The sequence below is a fragment of the Pithys albifrons genome, chromosome 8 (genome assembly GCF_047495875.1).
Source record: "Pithys albifrons albifrons isolate INPA30051 chromosome 8, PitAlb_v1, whole genome shotgun sequence".
Taxonomy (NCBI): Eukaryota; Metazoa; Chordata; class Aves; order Passeriformes; family Thamnophilidae; genus Pithys; species Pithys albifrons.
In genome coordinates this window covers 33388436-33405481 of record NC_092465.1, presented here as the reverse complement: position 1 = coordinate 33405481, position 17046 = coordinate 33388436, and the positions used below count along the sequence as shown (strand labels likewise).

Sequence of the window (17046 nt, the reverse complement as noted above, 5' to 3'; positions counted from 1 at the left end):
ATCAATGCCTGAAAGAGCTGTTAATATATATAAATAATATATAAACTATAATTTGCTGACATGACATAAAGTATTTTTTCCAATCATTACGTGATTTAAAACCCTGCTAGCACAGCAATTTAAAGCAACTTGATTCTCAAAATATCATGCATAAGGGAAAAAAAGTCAGAAGACATTGTTCTAAGATTACTGTGCATTTTCTGTCAAATACATTTGAGTACCACTGGGATCTTTTTTCTTTTTCTGAAGGTATACATTAATTTGCAGAAGGAGATGTAGATTTTTGTATAACACTGTAGGGAATCAATCTGCTGCAGCTGGTAAGTTTTTGCTGTGCACGTGGTAAAAAGTAATAAATAGAGGCCAGTGTAGCTTTTGTTGTCTGCAGGCCATTTTTTGCATGAATATATAGTGTGTTCCATGCATACAATAGACCTAAATAAATACTAATTTCAGACAGGCTTAACTTGGGTGTCTTTACTGCAATACTGGGGTTTTTGATGGATTGCACTCGGCTTCTCAAGGCCTATTCACTCAAATCGAGGTCAGCAGGAGTAATCTCTTGGTGCAACATCAATCTCAATTATAGTGGAGATAACATAATGAAATCGAACTGTGATTTTAGGTAGATGTTTCAGTAACTTAGCTTGACATTTGACCTAAATAAAAATGCATATTCATAATGAATGTCTTTGAAAATATCAGGATATAAACAAGTGCAGTGATTTTGTATAGTAGTATGTCGGTAACCAAAATACTGGAATGGTCCATAGAAATTTTAATTTATAATAATGACAACTTAATTCCAACCTGGAAATCATGTAATATTCTGTCCCTTTCCATGTACTTGCTGTCTGTGAAAAAACTCCCTAATAGTTTATTTACAGTCAAGGTGGGAGACAAACTGATTGTGGTTCAGGGCACCTTGAGACTGTTGTTCAAGTGGATTTATTATTTTCACCATATTGCTCAGTCCCTATCATTGTGATATCTGCAGGACACTTGGTGTTGTATGAAATATCAGATCCCCTAATTAGCAGTAGACAAATACTGTTTACAAGTTGCAATATGGGATGGTGAAATCTAGTCTGGTGGGAGATGGTAGATTAAAGTAGTCAGTGTCTGGATGCACTGGGCTACTTTATAGTAGTTTTGCACCTATGAATATAAATGTGTTATCACACTGTCTGTACACATTAGGTTCCTGTTTTTAGAAATTTGAGGTTCATCTTTAAATGTGCAACCCAAGCTAAGGGTTGCACTTGGATAGCAAGACCATCTGTATTATCAGTGTGATACTGCAGAGCACGTTAAATCTCACGTTGTCACAGATACATTGTTCAAGCTTAAACAAAAAGGGAAATAATTTTTATTTGGTTTTGGTTTTTTTGTTTGGCTGTTGTGGTTTTTTTTGTTTAACTGGTTATGTATTGTATTTGCTGAGTTTGATAAACACTTAAATACTTTTTAACATCATTGTGCCCCATCTTAGGGTTTTTTGCTTCCTTTTTCCCTGTTGTATACAATTGTGAGGTTATCCTTGATTTTAGCCAGAGACAGGGATCTACTGTACAGTGGATGAATAGCAAAGACATGAACTCTAGGATTTCTTTACAAATTTAAATTACAGTCCTTAGTTATGATGTCTTATGACTTCCTGTTTTTTCTCTTTGTTTATAGGATCTGTTTTTACACTAAAAGTTCAAGTAAATGACATAATCAGTCATCAGTACCTGCCACAAGCAGTGGTAGAAGTGTTTGTTAACTACACAAAGACAAATTCTACTCTCACTGGAAACAATGGAGCAGTGTTAATAAAAGTTCCCTACAAATTAGGATTAAGCCTAACCATCGTCTCATACAAGGATGGCTACATGCTGACACCTTTGCCTTGGAAGACTGCGAGAATGCCAAGTGCGTAAGCATCTTACAGTCCTATTATTGCACTGTATCTGCCTGCAATTAAATTCTCCCCTAAGCTGTCTGGGTAGTTACTGTCAGCTCAGTGTGGAATGATGTCAGTCAAGGGAGGCATTGCCTGGCAATGCACATCGAAGGGTGAACGATCTGTTAAACTTGTCAAAATTCTTATTATGTAAACCAGAAAATAGCCCATTTTAAGTAGCTACATGGTGGTACAGAGTGAATTCTGAGAAATTGTTTGCCCAAACTCAGCTAAGAGCTGGTAGTGTGTGTAGGCAAAAATCCTGTTGACTGGAGTAATTCCTAGAGTGCCAATGCTTGTGTCCTGTATAACAGGTATAACCTGTTGTAACAGCTCCCTTTCAGAAGCATTTCCTTACTAGTTTTCCTGTTTAACTATTGCATACATTTAACAAGGCATATGATTTTTTAAAAAAGAAATGGACTTTTAAGTATTCTATCTACTTGTTTATCTATAGAAGGCATAAGACAGCAACAATCATTCAACAGAGATTTTTTTTTCTAAATACTAAAATTCCTGCTCTGGACAACAGGCGTAATTTAACTATTCATTCTTCATATGCTCTGGTTTTTTAATTGCTTTGTTCATAGTTCCTCCAGATTCAGAGATCTTAAAGGATTTTTTTTGATTGCACAGTGTAACAAATGTTATCATTTTCCACAGTATACTCATCTGTGACACTTTCATTATTCCCACAAAGTCAAGCTAATATATGGCTCTTTGAAGATACTGTCTTAATTACTGGAAAACTGTCTGGTAAGTTCAGTGTATGCAGACTATAATTAAACACTTTGTGATAACCATCTGTACACACACCAACAAAAGCATGTTCATATTCTCATATAATGCCTGTCTACCATAACCAGATTTTCAGTTAAATATGTGTTTATTTGTGAGGCTGTGACAAGTGTTAGACCAGAAATGCACAAATCACGGAGAAAATGGGTGAAAACAGGCTGTCATGCTAAATGGAAATCTCAAGAGTAATAAAAACACTGTTGGATGTGTTTTACCATGGCTAAGGCAAAATATTACTCTTTTACAGATGCCAAATCTCAACCAAGTGTTCAGTTTCCAAAATATTTAATAAAGCTTCCAACAAATCACCATATTACAAATGTTACAGCCTATCTGACAGTGCCAGAGCAATTTTTGAAAGTGGACAGCTTTCTCTATACAACAGGAATTCTTCTAAATAAATCAGGTATGTAAATATGTTAAGATTTTTTTTTAAAGAAGAGACCTTCAAATTACAGTGCATATGAGTGTACAGTGTTTCAGAAAAACATGTGCATAATTTAAAAGGGCCTGAACCTGCTTCCATTGTATTATATCACAAGGCTTTGTTCCATAGGACTGAGCTATAAACACACCAGGTGAATAAGCAATGTCACTCTTTTGTTTCATGTTGTATAGCACATAACATATCTTGCTGCACTGAAGTACTTCCAACAGAAATAATCCCTCAGATACATTCAAGATTTCATGAGACTGTAGAATTGGTTTAGTAAAACACCATAAAAGTCAGTGTAAACTGGATGAACCTCAAGAAATCAGTGAAACTGCAGCAGCTGACTTCAGCTGTGGGGTTTTCTGCATTTTCACTGGAGTGATTGGTTCTAGGAACTTTACACCCAGTGCAAATATTGTAGGAATCTCTTGCTTGGCTCACAAACAGTCAATGTGTGCAAGCCTGTGTTGAACCAAGTGGTCACTGAATGTGCAGAGCACAATTGTAGTAATGTTTTCTATCTGTTTCACTGGAGAAGCAGGAAGTTGTTTCATGAGTCATAACTGCTGTTATACCACTGGATTTTTTTGTATTTGTCATTCTATCAGATAGTTTTCTGATTTGCATAAATACAGGAGCCTCTGGTAGGTTTTACTGTGTGCAGTTCCATCTTTCTTTTGTTCTTTTCTTTGTATTCCCAGTGGATCTGAAGCCATGAGGCTCTTAAATCCATTACAGTGCATGAAGAGACCATTACATGGCTTATTTGAACTTGTCATGCTCTCTACTTTAATATTAATTGAATTAAATTCATCATATATACTGATATTTTGACTTACATATTTTAAAATCTTTCTTATCTATATTTCACCTCTTTAAATGGAAAGCAGAAGGGAAGAAGCATAAGAGAATAAGCAGCGTTTCTCCTCTTTGAGTTTTTCTTTCAATCTGTCTGGCATGTGCTTTAAATTATTCATATACTCCTAAAGGAATTGGCTTCCTTTTAGGGCAGGTGGAAGCTAATTGATATCTGATGTGCCAGGAGTTTTCTCACAAGCAGCTTGGAACAGCTTGTATGGATTTAACATTATCCTGCTACTTACTAATTCTGTTTCAACTTCTTTCACCATCCTGTCATATTGTGCATTCTGAAGTGTTTGCAAACTGGTGAAAGGAAAACAAACTTTGCGACCACATTGTAAAGCTTTGTATATGAAACATTTCCTGTTGAGTGCTTTGACAAACCTCATGATTAACTATTCAGTTAATTATAACTGCCTAACTGGAAAGTTAATCCTTACAGGAAAGTTTGCACATGTCTTCAGTTTGATTCAATGTTATGGACATTGTGATTATGCAAAAATGTTAGTGTGATCTGTATTTCACACAAGGTAACTGTTTCGTAATCTGATTATCTAACGGCAAAACCCCTCCTTGCCCCACCTCCAAATCATGATCTGTTTCATCGTTAGTTCTACAGTCAGCATGGAACCTCCATGTCACAAGTCTGTTTCTCTTACAGCACTGGTATGGAAATAACTGAGTTTTATTTTAATCATAAGATTTTAGAAGTCTGAAAGAAAAGTTGATTTTCATTTGACTGAGCAGGTGACAGCTGACTCCATAGCTGGATGTGGAGGAGGACTTGAGTTTAGTTACAGTGAGGATAGATTGTTAATTCTAAATAGTTTTTCAAAATAAACTATAAATGAAGAATTACTCACAAGATCTTTCTTTCAGGTTTTAAAAGCATGGAATTAACTCCTCTTGCTGCCATATGTGTGAATGTTCTTTTGACTGGGAAAGAACTGAAAGTAAACGGTCCCATTCAGATTACACTTCCTCTCCCCACAACTACTGTGAAGTCAGGAGATGCTGTACCTGCATGGACATTTGATATGAAAACTGGTGAGTGCACTAAGGTATTTGTTATTCTGCCTTTTATCACATGCCTGTAGTTTTGGGCATGTGACATGGCGGGACACAGAACAGCGATGGCACCAATATGTGAGGTTGTGATCAGTGGTCACAAGTTTTATTAAGAGTTCTGTTTTTTAGTTTTAATGGACTAGCTTGACTTGTTCAAAGGTATTTCCCTGCTTTCATTAGTTCAAAAAGCTTTGGTAGAATTCATTAGCATTACTGTTGGCCAAATTTTTAATATACTGGATTTTTTTTTGCATAGGAGGATAAATATTCTAGGAACATACATTTTAGGTGATGTTCAATTTTAAGCTGACTAATTTTGTGAATGCCTTCTTAAAAGAAAACAAATCAGAATTGAAGGTTTAGATGCTTTGTTTCTTAGAGTGTAGGTCTAAAGCTCCTTTGACGTTAGAACTGGAATAGATGTTACTTCAGTTAACAAAAGCAATTGAGAAAGTGAAATGAAGGGGAAATAAGAGTTATCAAAGGGAACAACATAGTTCTTGCTGTGTGCATGCAAAGTGGAGGCTGGTGATTAGTCATTCTAAACCTTTTGTCAGCCTTTCATGTCTAATTTTAGTCAAGAGTGAGTAATGAGCTATGTACACTTAACCCATTTAGATGGCCTGTATTAGGTGTGTGTGCATTGGTGTCCTGATTACACTGTACCTTATACGTGCCATCACACTTGGTCTTGAAAAAGGCAAGTGAGTGAAGAGATGTGTCTTCCTCCCTATTATGGCAAAGAGCTCTTGTTCAGCTGTTGGGAGGACACCAACTCTAACAAAGCATTGTTTACATGTTCATGAAAGAAACTGAGCATCCTAATGAAGAACAACTAAAGAACACGAATTTGAGTTAAGAACATGGTAATAAAAATTGGCTAGGCTGTCTTGTGGGAAAAGAGGATATAGGGTAAGTTTTGGCATAGAAGGTCAAGTGTCTATACACTTAGGAGAGTTCAGAGGGGCAACTGGTGCTAAAGGATGGCATTTTTTATCGAAGAAAGGATTTCAGTCTGATGTGGTAAAATAGCACAAGATGTTTTAATTTCTTACTGCCACAGCTGCTTTTGCCAGCTCCTGTGCTCATCTGTACCTATGCTGAGTTGTTTTAACTTAGTAAAGCTAAGTCAACAAGGTTATTAAAACAAAAGAACTGAAGCAACTTGGCACAGGGTCAGGTTAGAGTATAAACTACAGTAAGGTGTGTTGAGGAGCCTATTCACCATCCCTACTTAGGCCTGTTGGCCTTGGGAATAGGGCATAAGCAGGAGCATGCTCTGCTGAACCAGAAAACCAAAATCAGTTGTTTTTTTCCTCTCCAATGATGTGGGCTGTAACAGAGGTTCCACAAAGGTAAACTGTTTGTAAGGGATACTCACTGAGGTGTAGGGTTTACATGAAGCCTTCACTACAGCTTGGTGAGGAGATGACAAGGAGGACTGTGGAAAAGGAAAGAAACTTCTAGGGCATAACTCTCAATTTCCACTTTTTCTTCCATTTTCTCTTCTCTACAGGGAAAATTTGCAATTGTGTTCACTGTTCTAGATTTTTATACCTAAATATATTTATTTAGTTTTTACCTTTGATTTGACATATGTGCAAAGTGACATTTTTTTGAAGGTAACTGAGCAAGACATGCCTTAGTCCAGGTTCTGGCCACTGAGGACAGCTGAACACCTCAGCTCCCCAGCAAGCATTCCAGAGCATCCATAAGTAGCAGTAGGCCCCCCACCTGAGCTGAATGCAGAGCTCCCACTGCACTGAATAATGAGGATCTGGCATCCAAGATGTTGCATGTGGGATGTCCTCAGCAGGACCCTGACACACTTTTAAACTCTGAAGTCCTTGGGTAATGTGTTGTGGTGGTAATCAGAGCTCCTGTGTCACTTACTGGTGGTGGCAAGGGAACAGGTCTGTGTGTGATGTGGTGTGGGCTGATCCATGTGCACCAGGAAAAAGATAGAAGCTGCTTTCACAGATCTGCTTGTGCAATGTTCCCTGGGGTTACTCCAAGTGTAGCAGTACTGAGCCTGTTCCTGGAAAATGAGCTTTGGTAATTATATTCCAGCTGCTGTGATTGAAGAATTTGTTGATGTATATTGCATGTGGTTTCCTTCTTTCTAAATATTTTGTTGCATTAGTGGTGAAAGTACTTTGTGGATTTTCATAGAATTACAAAACCCAGAAAGCTTTCATTGCAACATTAAATTGAGAATTATATCCTTCTGTTTGAATGACAGTAAATCAGAGAAAATGGGCTTACCCATAAGTCACATTTCAGTGTTTTCCATATATGTAGTATTTTCTATGGAATATAATGGGGGAGATGTAATTTACTGAAGAGGACAGCAAAGATTGTATAACTACTTACAGATTTGATCAGTCAAGACAGAACTTTGGGAGACCTTGAAATTTTTTTGCCTTTTATATGTGTTGTTCTATATTGTTTTTTATCTGCCTGTAAGTATCCCACTCTACACTTGTGAAGCTGTAGTTGTGCAGCGTAGTGTCCTCTTGTCCTGGAGTTGATAAGACAGAGAATTTAAGGATCTGTTGTTGCCTCCGTAACAGAGTTGGGGATGGAAGACTTTTCCAGCTGGTCTTGCTTCCGACTCTGGACAGGAGGTTTCTCAGCTACCTGAGAAACCAGCATTTTCAGGGCTCTAGGTGGTTGTTGCTCTTCCCCTCTGCCAGCCATCCCAAGCAGCAGGAGAAGGCTGCATGTTTTACTCTCAAATGGTATTTACTCTGTGTGTCTGTGCATCTGTGGCAGGTGTCTCATCTTTATATCCTGGCTGGCAGATATTTACTTTTTCCTTTGCTGAAAGAAGGATCCTTGAAGAAAATTGAATTGAAATTCATATAAGCTCCAGCTTATACTGTTTTGATGCTGTGGTTACTGTTCCTTTTAAAAAGCTGGTGGTTCTCTCCTCCTCTCAGTATTTGCAGGTTGCAAATGTAAGGTTGTTTGTATGAGGTTGTTTTATGTCCTTGGAATTTCACAGATGGTCCACAGTAAATGTGTCCAAGTGAATTAAATGTAATTCTGCCTCTTCTAAGGAATGCTTTTATTAATTGTAGAATCTGGCATACCTGTCCTTTGTGTGGCTAAACAGATGGTGTGGAATCTGTGTCCTAACTATAGCCCTTTCTTGGGCTAACTGAACTGTTATTGCCTTGGGGCAGGGATGAGGAGACAAACATTTAAGACAAACATAGTTTATCCTATTTTGGCATATTAGATTAAAATGGTTTCTCACCAAGTTCTGCTAGGTGATGTTAAACTTGTGTTCATATGGCTCAGTTACCTGCTCCTTCACTTTTTAGTCTTGGCCTTCATATTCATATAATAGGACTTTAGCCTTAAGCTCACATAATAAGATTTTTCAAATTATTTGTGTGTTTGCCTATGCAAGACATTTATTAATGAAAAATTAATTATATTAAGTTTACTTCCAGTGAGTAATGTTGATGCTTTGTTTCAAAGTTAATGGCCACAGAGGGATATTAACAATGAAATTGTGAGCAGAGAAAGTTTGCATGTTTAGCTAAAGCCATGTAATAAATAGTGTCTATGTCAGAAGTTTCAATTTTTCTTGTGACCTTGGGTATTTTTGGTAATAGCTTAACTGCTAATGGTTTGAGATGTGAAAGAATTCTGCATGGCATGTGCAATATTTTGTCCTTTTTCTTTTTGCAGGTGCTTGGATGAACCGTGGGCTAGGAATGGTAAAGGAAGCAGATGGTCAGTTGGTATGGACATACACTGCTCAGCACTTGGGCTACTGGATAGCAGCTCCCCTGCCTGGAACGAGAGGTACTGCAGCAACTCCCAAAGCAATTGCTGATTAACCCGTCAGTAACCATGTATCAAAAGTCTATCAGCTTCATTGCTTTATTTAACAGCAGACAGGGAGAAGTGACATGCAACTTCACCAGCTGGATAACTTTTGTTGGAATCCTGACAGTGTGCCTTTGCATGTAAATATTTCCTAAAACTTCAGATGCTGTAGGGCAGAAGGTCCAGATTGTATCTGAACTTCTGTGTCCATACTATCACCACCTTTTTGGGAGAAGCCTGCAAGGGAACTGTGACTAGGGAAATCTAAAAATTAACAGGACTGTATCCCTTGCTGTTGAGGATCATGTGTGACAGGAGGAAATACAACAAGAAAATTACTCTTGGGTAAAACAATCCTATTTTATGTAGATTTGTGGCATATTTTGCAAATTAATATGAAGGGATCGATCAGAGAAACAGTATGTCTAATTTTAAAAACAGCACTCTCTGACAGAGCACTAAATAGAAAACACAGACCATTTTTCTAAGTCAGTTTGGACAGTGAATACAAATGTAATTTGATTGGAATCAAGTAGATGTCAGGGTAAGGCTTTAGTACTTGAGATGAACTTTTAAGGTGCATTATATAGTAACCGCTGTTTGTATATTTTCTAGTTTGCTGAAATAGCAAGGTGAAAAGGGAAGGAGGAACATAGTGCCAATGGAACTCAAAATCACTGGAAAAGTACAGTTCGATTTACTAGCTACAGCTCTGCACATCAAGTAGAATGACTTGTTTTTGAGAACTAATTCTTGCTTGGTTTTGTTTGACAATCTAGAATCCATTATTAGTGCAGTTTCCAAGGACATAACAGCCTATCACACCGTGTTCCTTACGGCCATACTGGGAGGTACTGTTGTCATTATCATCGGATTTTTTGCTGTTCTTCTTTGTTACTGCAGGTAAGCAAAAAGAGCAGCTCTAATCAGCACATCAGAAATGGAATTTAATGTTGATAAAAGTCTTCTGAAGTTGAAACTCATTTCCTTACCTAAACTGTAATGTGTAGTCTAATATTTCTTCAAAAATTGCTACTATCACCTTAGCACTCTAAGTTTGTGATGTCACATTATACTGTAACTTCTTAACCAAAATCTAATCATCAGCTTTGGTAGTCTGCAGTTACTTTGCATCTCTTTTGCATAGGGATAAATGTCGTCGGACACAAAAGAAAGAAAAAAACACAACTAAGCTGGAGGTCATAAAAAAAGATCAGACAACATCAACAACTCACATAAATCACATCAGTGCTGTCAAAGGCTCTTTAAAGTTAGAAGATAACTCACAGTTATATGCACCGAAGATTCCCTCATACAGCCCTCAAAGAAGGATGTCCATAGACACAGAAGATGGAAAATCACGAGACAATTTTAAAATCTACACTGAGGATGCTTCTTATCCGTCATCCTGTCAGACTGGTCAGTCACGAAGTTCAGCCCACTCATTGGAGTCTAATGCTGGAGTGAGGCATTTACAGCAGCCAAAGCACAGTAACAGTACTATTTCCCAGGCTCCCAGGGACATTCCAGACCAAAACAGATACCTTTCAGTGAAAGAGGAGATGTATGGGCTTTCCCACATCCCAGAACATCTCATGCATATTTACAATCAACCTATTGCTATTCTTCAGACCTCTGACCTTTTCCACTCCCCAGAACAACTGCATCCTGCTAAATCAGCAACGTTGCCAAGGAAGGGGCAGTTGGTGTATGGCCCCATGATGGAGCCCATGAACCGTGACAGTTACATGCAGACACTCCCGAAAATGCCAGTACACTCCCACCCACAGCCTTCTGTGTGCAGGGATGAGAACAGTACCCTGGACAGTGAAGAGGGTCTGCCTTCCCAAACGTCCAACTGGGGCCGGTACACCAACAGCTTGCTGGAATCTGTCTCTGTTCCTGGGACATTGAATGAAGCAGTTGTAATGACTCCCTTTTCATCTGAACTTCAAGGTATTTCAGAACAAACATTACTGGAACTCTCCAAAGGAAAACCATCTCCGCACCCTCGAGCATGGTTTGTGTCCTTGGATGGAAAGCCAATTGCTCAAGTGAGGCATTCTTTCATAGATCTGAAAAAGGGAAAAAAAACAGAGAGTAATGATACCAGCCTGGACTCTGGTGTGGACATGAATGAGCATCATCCTAGCAGGAAACTGGAGAGAGAGAAAACTTTCATTAAAAGTATGCCACATTCTAGGATTCTTTATTTGGAAGATCTGGATCTGAGTAGCAGTGAAAGTGGGACCACTGTTTGCACTCCAGAGGACCAGGCTGTGAGGCACATTATGGAAGGAGGGAATGGGCCAGTCATAGAACAGCATGATGAGGAAGGTCTAAGAAAAAAACCTGTATCAGGAAGTCATGAATCTAGTATCCTTTCTGCTAAAAAAAGGGATAGACCATCTCTCACAAAAAGAGATAGCAAGACCAATATCTGGAAGAAAAGAGAGGAGAGGCCGCTTATTCCTATAAATTAAAACACAATGTGCTTTGTGGTGTTGCTCTCCTTGCTGGTTGTTGACCTCTTGGCTGCTTCTGTAATTCTGCAGTGTTGGGTTTACAAAGAAAATGTTGTTTTCTAGTATCAAGAAAAGTTTCATTTTTTTAACGTACAGATTGAGTTACTAAACTTCAAGTGGGCAATTGATATTTAATGTGAATTGAAAACAGGAAAATGCTATGATTAAAATTTTCTGGTTCCTAATTTTACTGGTAGTATGGAGAAGGCCCACATTTTAATTAGCCTGTCATTCTTGGATACACCTCTGGGAATGCACAGTGAGAAATGTAGGCACATATTTTAATTTTTTTGTACTTGTTGCTAATGCATTGGTAGCCTCATTAAAGCCATTCCTCAGCCTTGTTCCTAATCCGTGTGACCATCTGTACAGTATTTTATATGTGAACTTTTCTAGGGATCTGTTACTACTTCTTTGTATAATGTAAAATGTTCCATCCGTTGGTCCCACGACACCAGCAGATGAGCTCTGTTGGATTTATCAGTGGAGCTCTGTGGCATTACTGCCCTCCCTGTGTGCCCATCCATGTGCAATTCCACGCAGCAGTGGCGGAAGGGGGACGTGGACAAGCTCTGTGGCCACTGCAGTTCATGGTCCCTGCTGTCTTAAGATGTTGCCCGTCTGCTTTGTTATGAACTGTGAACACTGAAGACTAGAACCTGCTGTGAACTGTCTGTGTCCAGCAGAAAAGGACTGGTTCTGGTAGCATTTGAAGCTGCAGCTACTGCCGATCCCGGTGTCTTGTTTTGACTTCTTTGTCAGTCAAAATCTGCATGCTGTTGGGCCAGCTGTGCTCCACAACATACTCTTGAATCTCTGCGTATTTATAAGTGAAAGTTTGGCCTATGATCAAAAAGTGTGTAAGTTTAGACAAACTATGCCTTTCAAATAGTTTCTTTAGCAGGAAAGTTCATCACTGTTGCTTTTTATGTTATGTTTAAAACAATGGGAGATCATTGGAGGTTTATGTGCCTACATTTTGCCAGCCTGAGCTGCTTTTGTCTGGATTTGTAGAGGAGTTAAACAGGCTTTAAAAGTTGGGGGGAAGGGTTATGAGCATGAGATAGCAGATCGCAAAATTTGGTCTATAATGCAATATAAATACTACTTATGACTCATCTTAGAGTTAAATTTACCAAAAGTCATGAATGCATGAATTGTAACTAAGATATGTATAGGGGAAGGAAAGGCCATCAGAATAATCTTTATTTTTAATGTTCATCTTTGTCAAAGTGATCATTTCAACTTTGGCTAACAGAAAAGGAGATGCATCCCTTAATGTGCTTCATGTAGTATTTCTGTGGCTTTGAAGCTGTTTCCCTGATGAAATAAGTTCCAGCATTTTGACTTTGGCAGTTTGATTCTAAATCATCCTAAAAAAGCTTTATAAGTATTTCCCTTACAGCTTGGCTAAGGTTTTGTACCAAGACCCAAACATACAATGCCTTTATGTGAATTGTGGGGTGAGGTGTGCTCGGTTTTCTGCCCTACAGTACACTCAAGAGTTGGGAAGTATCCTATTCAGCTGGGCTTCTGGGAATATTTACTCAGGAAATGTTACTGTGAAATATGTTTGTTATGTTGGGATTGTCAAGTGGTCTGGTGTTGTTTCTAGAAGAATATGGAAGGTAACCAGGATGGCACTAGTGATGCATCAATCCAACATCTGGTGTTTAGTTGCTTCATGAAAATGTCCTGTTGAGTTCCAAGTATGAAAATATGACTGAAGTTTGAGTTGTGTGCAAATAAGTCTGTAATTAAATTGGCCTAAAGAATCTGGTTAGTTACAGATCCGTCTCCTTCAGAGGTGAAGATGGCTTGTCACATGAGCATGCCTTTGGTTCTCTTTTTAGGTAACTGGAATTCATTTGTCCTATACCACATACATTTTAACAATAGTTTTTTTAAATGCAGTTGCATGGGATTTTGTGTATGACTCCCTAGCCCCAGATACTGGTATTTTCATCCTTTGCTTTGTTATATATATTAGTAGGAATCAATTTATATATGCACATTTCTTTTGAAAGCTGCTATGAATTTCAAGGTTCAATATTGCTCTGTTTGCATAGTTGCATCAGTTCTGATGGCTCCCTTTTCAAAAAGAGACTGTTATGTCTGTGAACATAACAAATCCCTGACAAGCTAATGGTTTTGGGGAGATAATTTTAAATTCAGATGTCTTTAATTGAAATTTCAGATTTTCTTAATGCATTTTTTTCATTGTATGCACCAAAAAGACCTAATTTTTCAAATTCACTTGTATCATTAAAAAATACAGACTACTATAAATGGCTTTATTTATGTGAGTTCAAAGGAAGGAAGCTTGGCACTCCATTGTTCTTGTTCTGTGCCAGGATATCTGGTCATCAAAGGAAAAGGATTGGAAATCCAACTCTAAAATTATGATTTATTATCAGTATTTACAGAATATATTATTCAATTCTTCATGTTCCAGATGCATGTTGGAATTTATGCACTGGAAAACCTGTATTACTTATTAGTGACTACAATTCTTTTTGGTTTTAGATCATTAAAAAAAGGAGTTTGACTCTACCGAGCTCTAAAATTTTTAATTCTACAGATAACCCGACAGGATGTGTAACATGTGGAAAACACATAACATTACAATGAAATTTGTCTTTGTGGTCAAACTAATGCTTTTCTATATATTTATATATGAATTCAACATACAAAGTTATAGGAATCACTGAATTTATTTTTTTTCTGTTGGCTCATATTGCAGCACTATCAGAGTGTTAAAATGCTGGAGCTAGAATTAGACCTCTACAGAAATTAGCAAGGATTCAAGGCACACAGCTCTTGGAAAGACCAGGGAAACATTCAGATGTTTTGATATCTTTGAACTGGGAAGTTGATTACCTTGAGAATGAGAAGTGGTCCATGTCTGTGAGCCCTCTCTAAGGCGAGTTTTCCCACTGTGGTTATGATACATGATATTGAGGTTCTTACAGAAGGATATACAGGTTCCAGATCTTACCTGGTTTTGATAAGGTGATTAGTGGTGTTATAGCCAAAACTTGTTTCTGCTAATTAATTCACATGGCCTAGGCCAGTACTTTGATGTAACATAAGTCAAAGGAAGTGATATAATGTGCAGCTGTATGCACATTAACCTCAATATGTGACTTAGAATAAGCTAATTGATAGTATTTTTTAGATTCTTACCAAATGCCAGATATTATAGAACAAAAAAGGGTGGGATAATCACTTAAAAATTCTGTTTGATTAACAGGAAGAATCCTTATAATATTGTCAAAGAATAGAAAAGGCCAGTATGTTACAAACCTGAAAGAAAAAATTATATTATGATTAGGGACATTATTTACCAACACAGAAATAGAGATGATGCACCAAAAATAATTCAGGATGTAGGAATGTTTAGTTGTCTACTTTGTTTTTATGCAGTAATTTGTACCAAAGAGGATGAAATGAATGGACACCAGTCTAAACTCTTCTAAGTTAAAAAGTGAAACAGGTTCACAACACTGCTGATCTAACACTGTGCAGATGAAAAGGCTACTACATTAGTTGTCTAGTACTGCATATTAGGAAAAACTGAAGATAAATCAGCCTGCTGAAGTGCCTTTCTCTTTCATCAGACTTATTTTATCAGTGGGACACCTGACTATCTGAAAAGCACATTATGGGTTTTTTCTGTTAGCCAAAAAACCCTCAGTTCATACAATTATGTAGCTTTTATAATATTTTAAAAGGCAGATCTAGTGGTTTTTATGTTGGAATACTGACTCCTGCATGTTGATGATGATGGTAGATGTTGTAAGCCCTAGATTTGTATTTTATGTTTGAAAAGAAATTAAAAATATTTATCTTTAGCGATTTGAACAGTACTATCTTTTAATAATGCAAATACTGGATTTAATTCAACTTCATGCATCAAGAGTAAGCGTCTTGAAGTCACTGGACTTACAGGTATGAAACTGACTGGGATTTTAACTTCAAAAAATGAAATTTATATATGTTTATATATAAAAACTATTATAATGATAAAAATCCTTTTTTCAGCTGCTAACCTTCCTTGCCAGTAGCAGCAGAAAGTGTATGAAAATGGGTACTTAATTCTTATTTTCTAAAACCAATTTTTATCTCAATTTGGAGCCTAACCCACATTGTTTATATAACCTAAGCTTCCATTTTTAATTTTTTTAATTTTAGTGAAATTATGCAAAACACAGGACTATGCCTACAGAGTTAAAATGAGCATTCTTTTGTGGTAGTTTGTACTAATTTGTGCCACACTTCTAACAGTAGGCAGCTACATTTGTGTTAAAAAATTTACATGAAAGGGGGGTTAAATGGCTTGAATCTGAGATTCATTTTCTTTTAAAAGCAGTATTGTGTTCTGATTACAAAAAAAAAGCTTCAGGTTGTTTTGAAGGCTGGCAGGGGAAAACTGTGTCATTAATTTTCTTGTAAGCACTCTAAGTTTGAAAACTGTTTTACCAAAAGATTTTTTTTTCAGTCAGTGTAAGACTTAGGAAACATTCCTATATTTCCTCTTCCCAAAATATCCTGGTACTTTATTCCCCAATTAACTGATTTAGTTCCTTTGAAGCACTTGTTGCACTTCAGTCCATGTTAGAACAGTAATATTTTTACATGTTATTGTGTAGAAAGGAGTTTTTAGTGCTCATTAGAGCATGGAGTTCATACAAAGCTTGGCTCTGGTGTTGCAAGGCAGTTGCACTGATGGCACTGACTGTGCTCACCCCCTTGCATTTTGGAGCCATATATTCAACAAACACTTCATTACCTTGGCAGTCATTTTCAAAAGCTCCCTGGTATGGATATTGTTTCTGTAAAACATTCTTGATATTCAGCATCCTGGTTTAAGTATTTCTACCTTTTTATATTTTGTCAGAGATGTCTTTTCATCTCTCTATTTAATAAAGTATCAGTGTATCTGTTGCTGAAAATGTAACTAAGATTTGTAAAATGTTTTAGCTTATGCAATATAATAAAAACTTTGAAAAGTTTTCTGTGCCATAACTTTTATTTGAGTGTCTTTGAGGTCATATGTTCCTTATGTAAATTGATTTTGTTGCAATTGGAAAGGGGTACACAGATTACTTCAGGTTTTGTTCTTACGTCTTATCTCTCCTTCATTCTTTCATTTAGGGACTTCCTGCCACTTAGAGACTCTAAGAACAAGAAAAATATTATTTCTATATGTCTGCACAGTGTATAAGTCAGAGGCATCAATTCCAGCTACAAATAAGATCCAAGTTGTTAAATCCAGGTGAATAATAAGACAGTATTGTGATATAGAAGAGCTTAAGCTAAACTTCAGTGTGTAATGTCATATCCCTAATTGAATCTAACATTTCTCAAGCCTTTTCCTTTTCTAAACTTCACAAAAGCCACATTTGGATGTTCTCATCATCATTCAGAAACCCTGCAAGACTGCAGACAAGCACATTCCAGAGGCTTCCCTGCCATGAGGGCACTTGCATGTGCTGTGTGATCACTCCTGCAGTGCTTTGAGAAGCTGCAGTCTGCTGGTAAACTGCTCTTCTTACTTTCACAAAACAACT

At 37.3% G+C, this 17046-nt stretch overlaps 1 protein-coding gene across 1 annotated transcript in view; it reads left to right on the top strand.

Annotated features, from left to right (window-relative positions):
• The window catches only part of FAM171B (family with sequence similarity 171 member B), a 36047-nt gene extending 19559 nt beyond the window's left edge, over positions 1–16488 (top strand). The window contains exons 2-8 of the mRNA XM_071562426.1: positions 1681–1914; positions 2609–2701; positions 2991–3149; positions 4917–5084; positions 8808–8924; positions 9728–9851; positions 10096–16488. Of these exons, the coding sequence (XP_071418527.1) occupies positions 1681–1914; positions 2609–2701; positions 2991–3149; positions 4917–5084; positions 8808–8924; positions 9728–9851; positions 10096–11431 (2231 nt within the window). The 3' untranslated portion in view covers positions 11432–16488. The remainder of the gene's footprint in view (positions 1–1680; positions 1915–2608; positions 2702–2990; positions 3150–4916; positions 5085–8807; positions 8925–9727; positions 9852–10095) is intronic.
• The last annotated feature ends 558 nt before the right edge of the window (positions 16489–17046 follow it).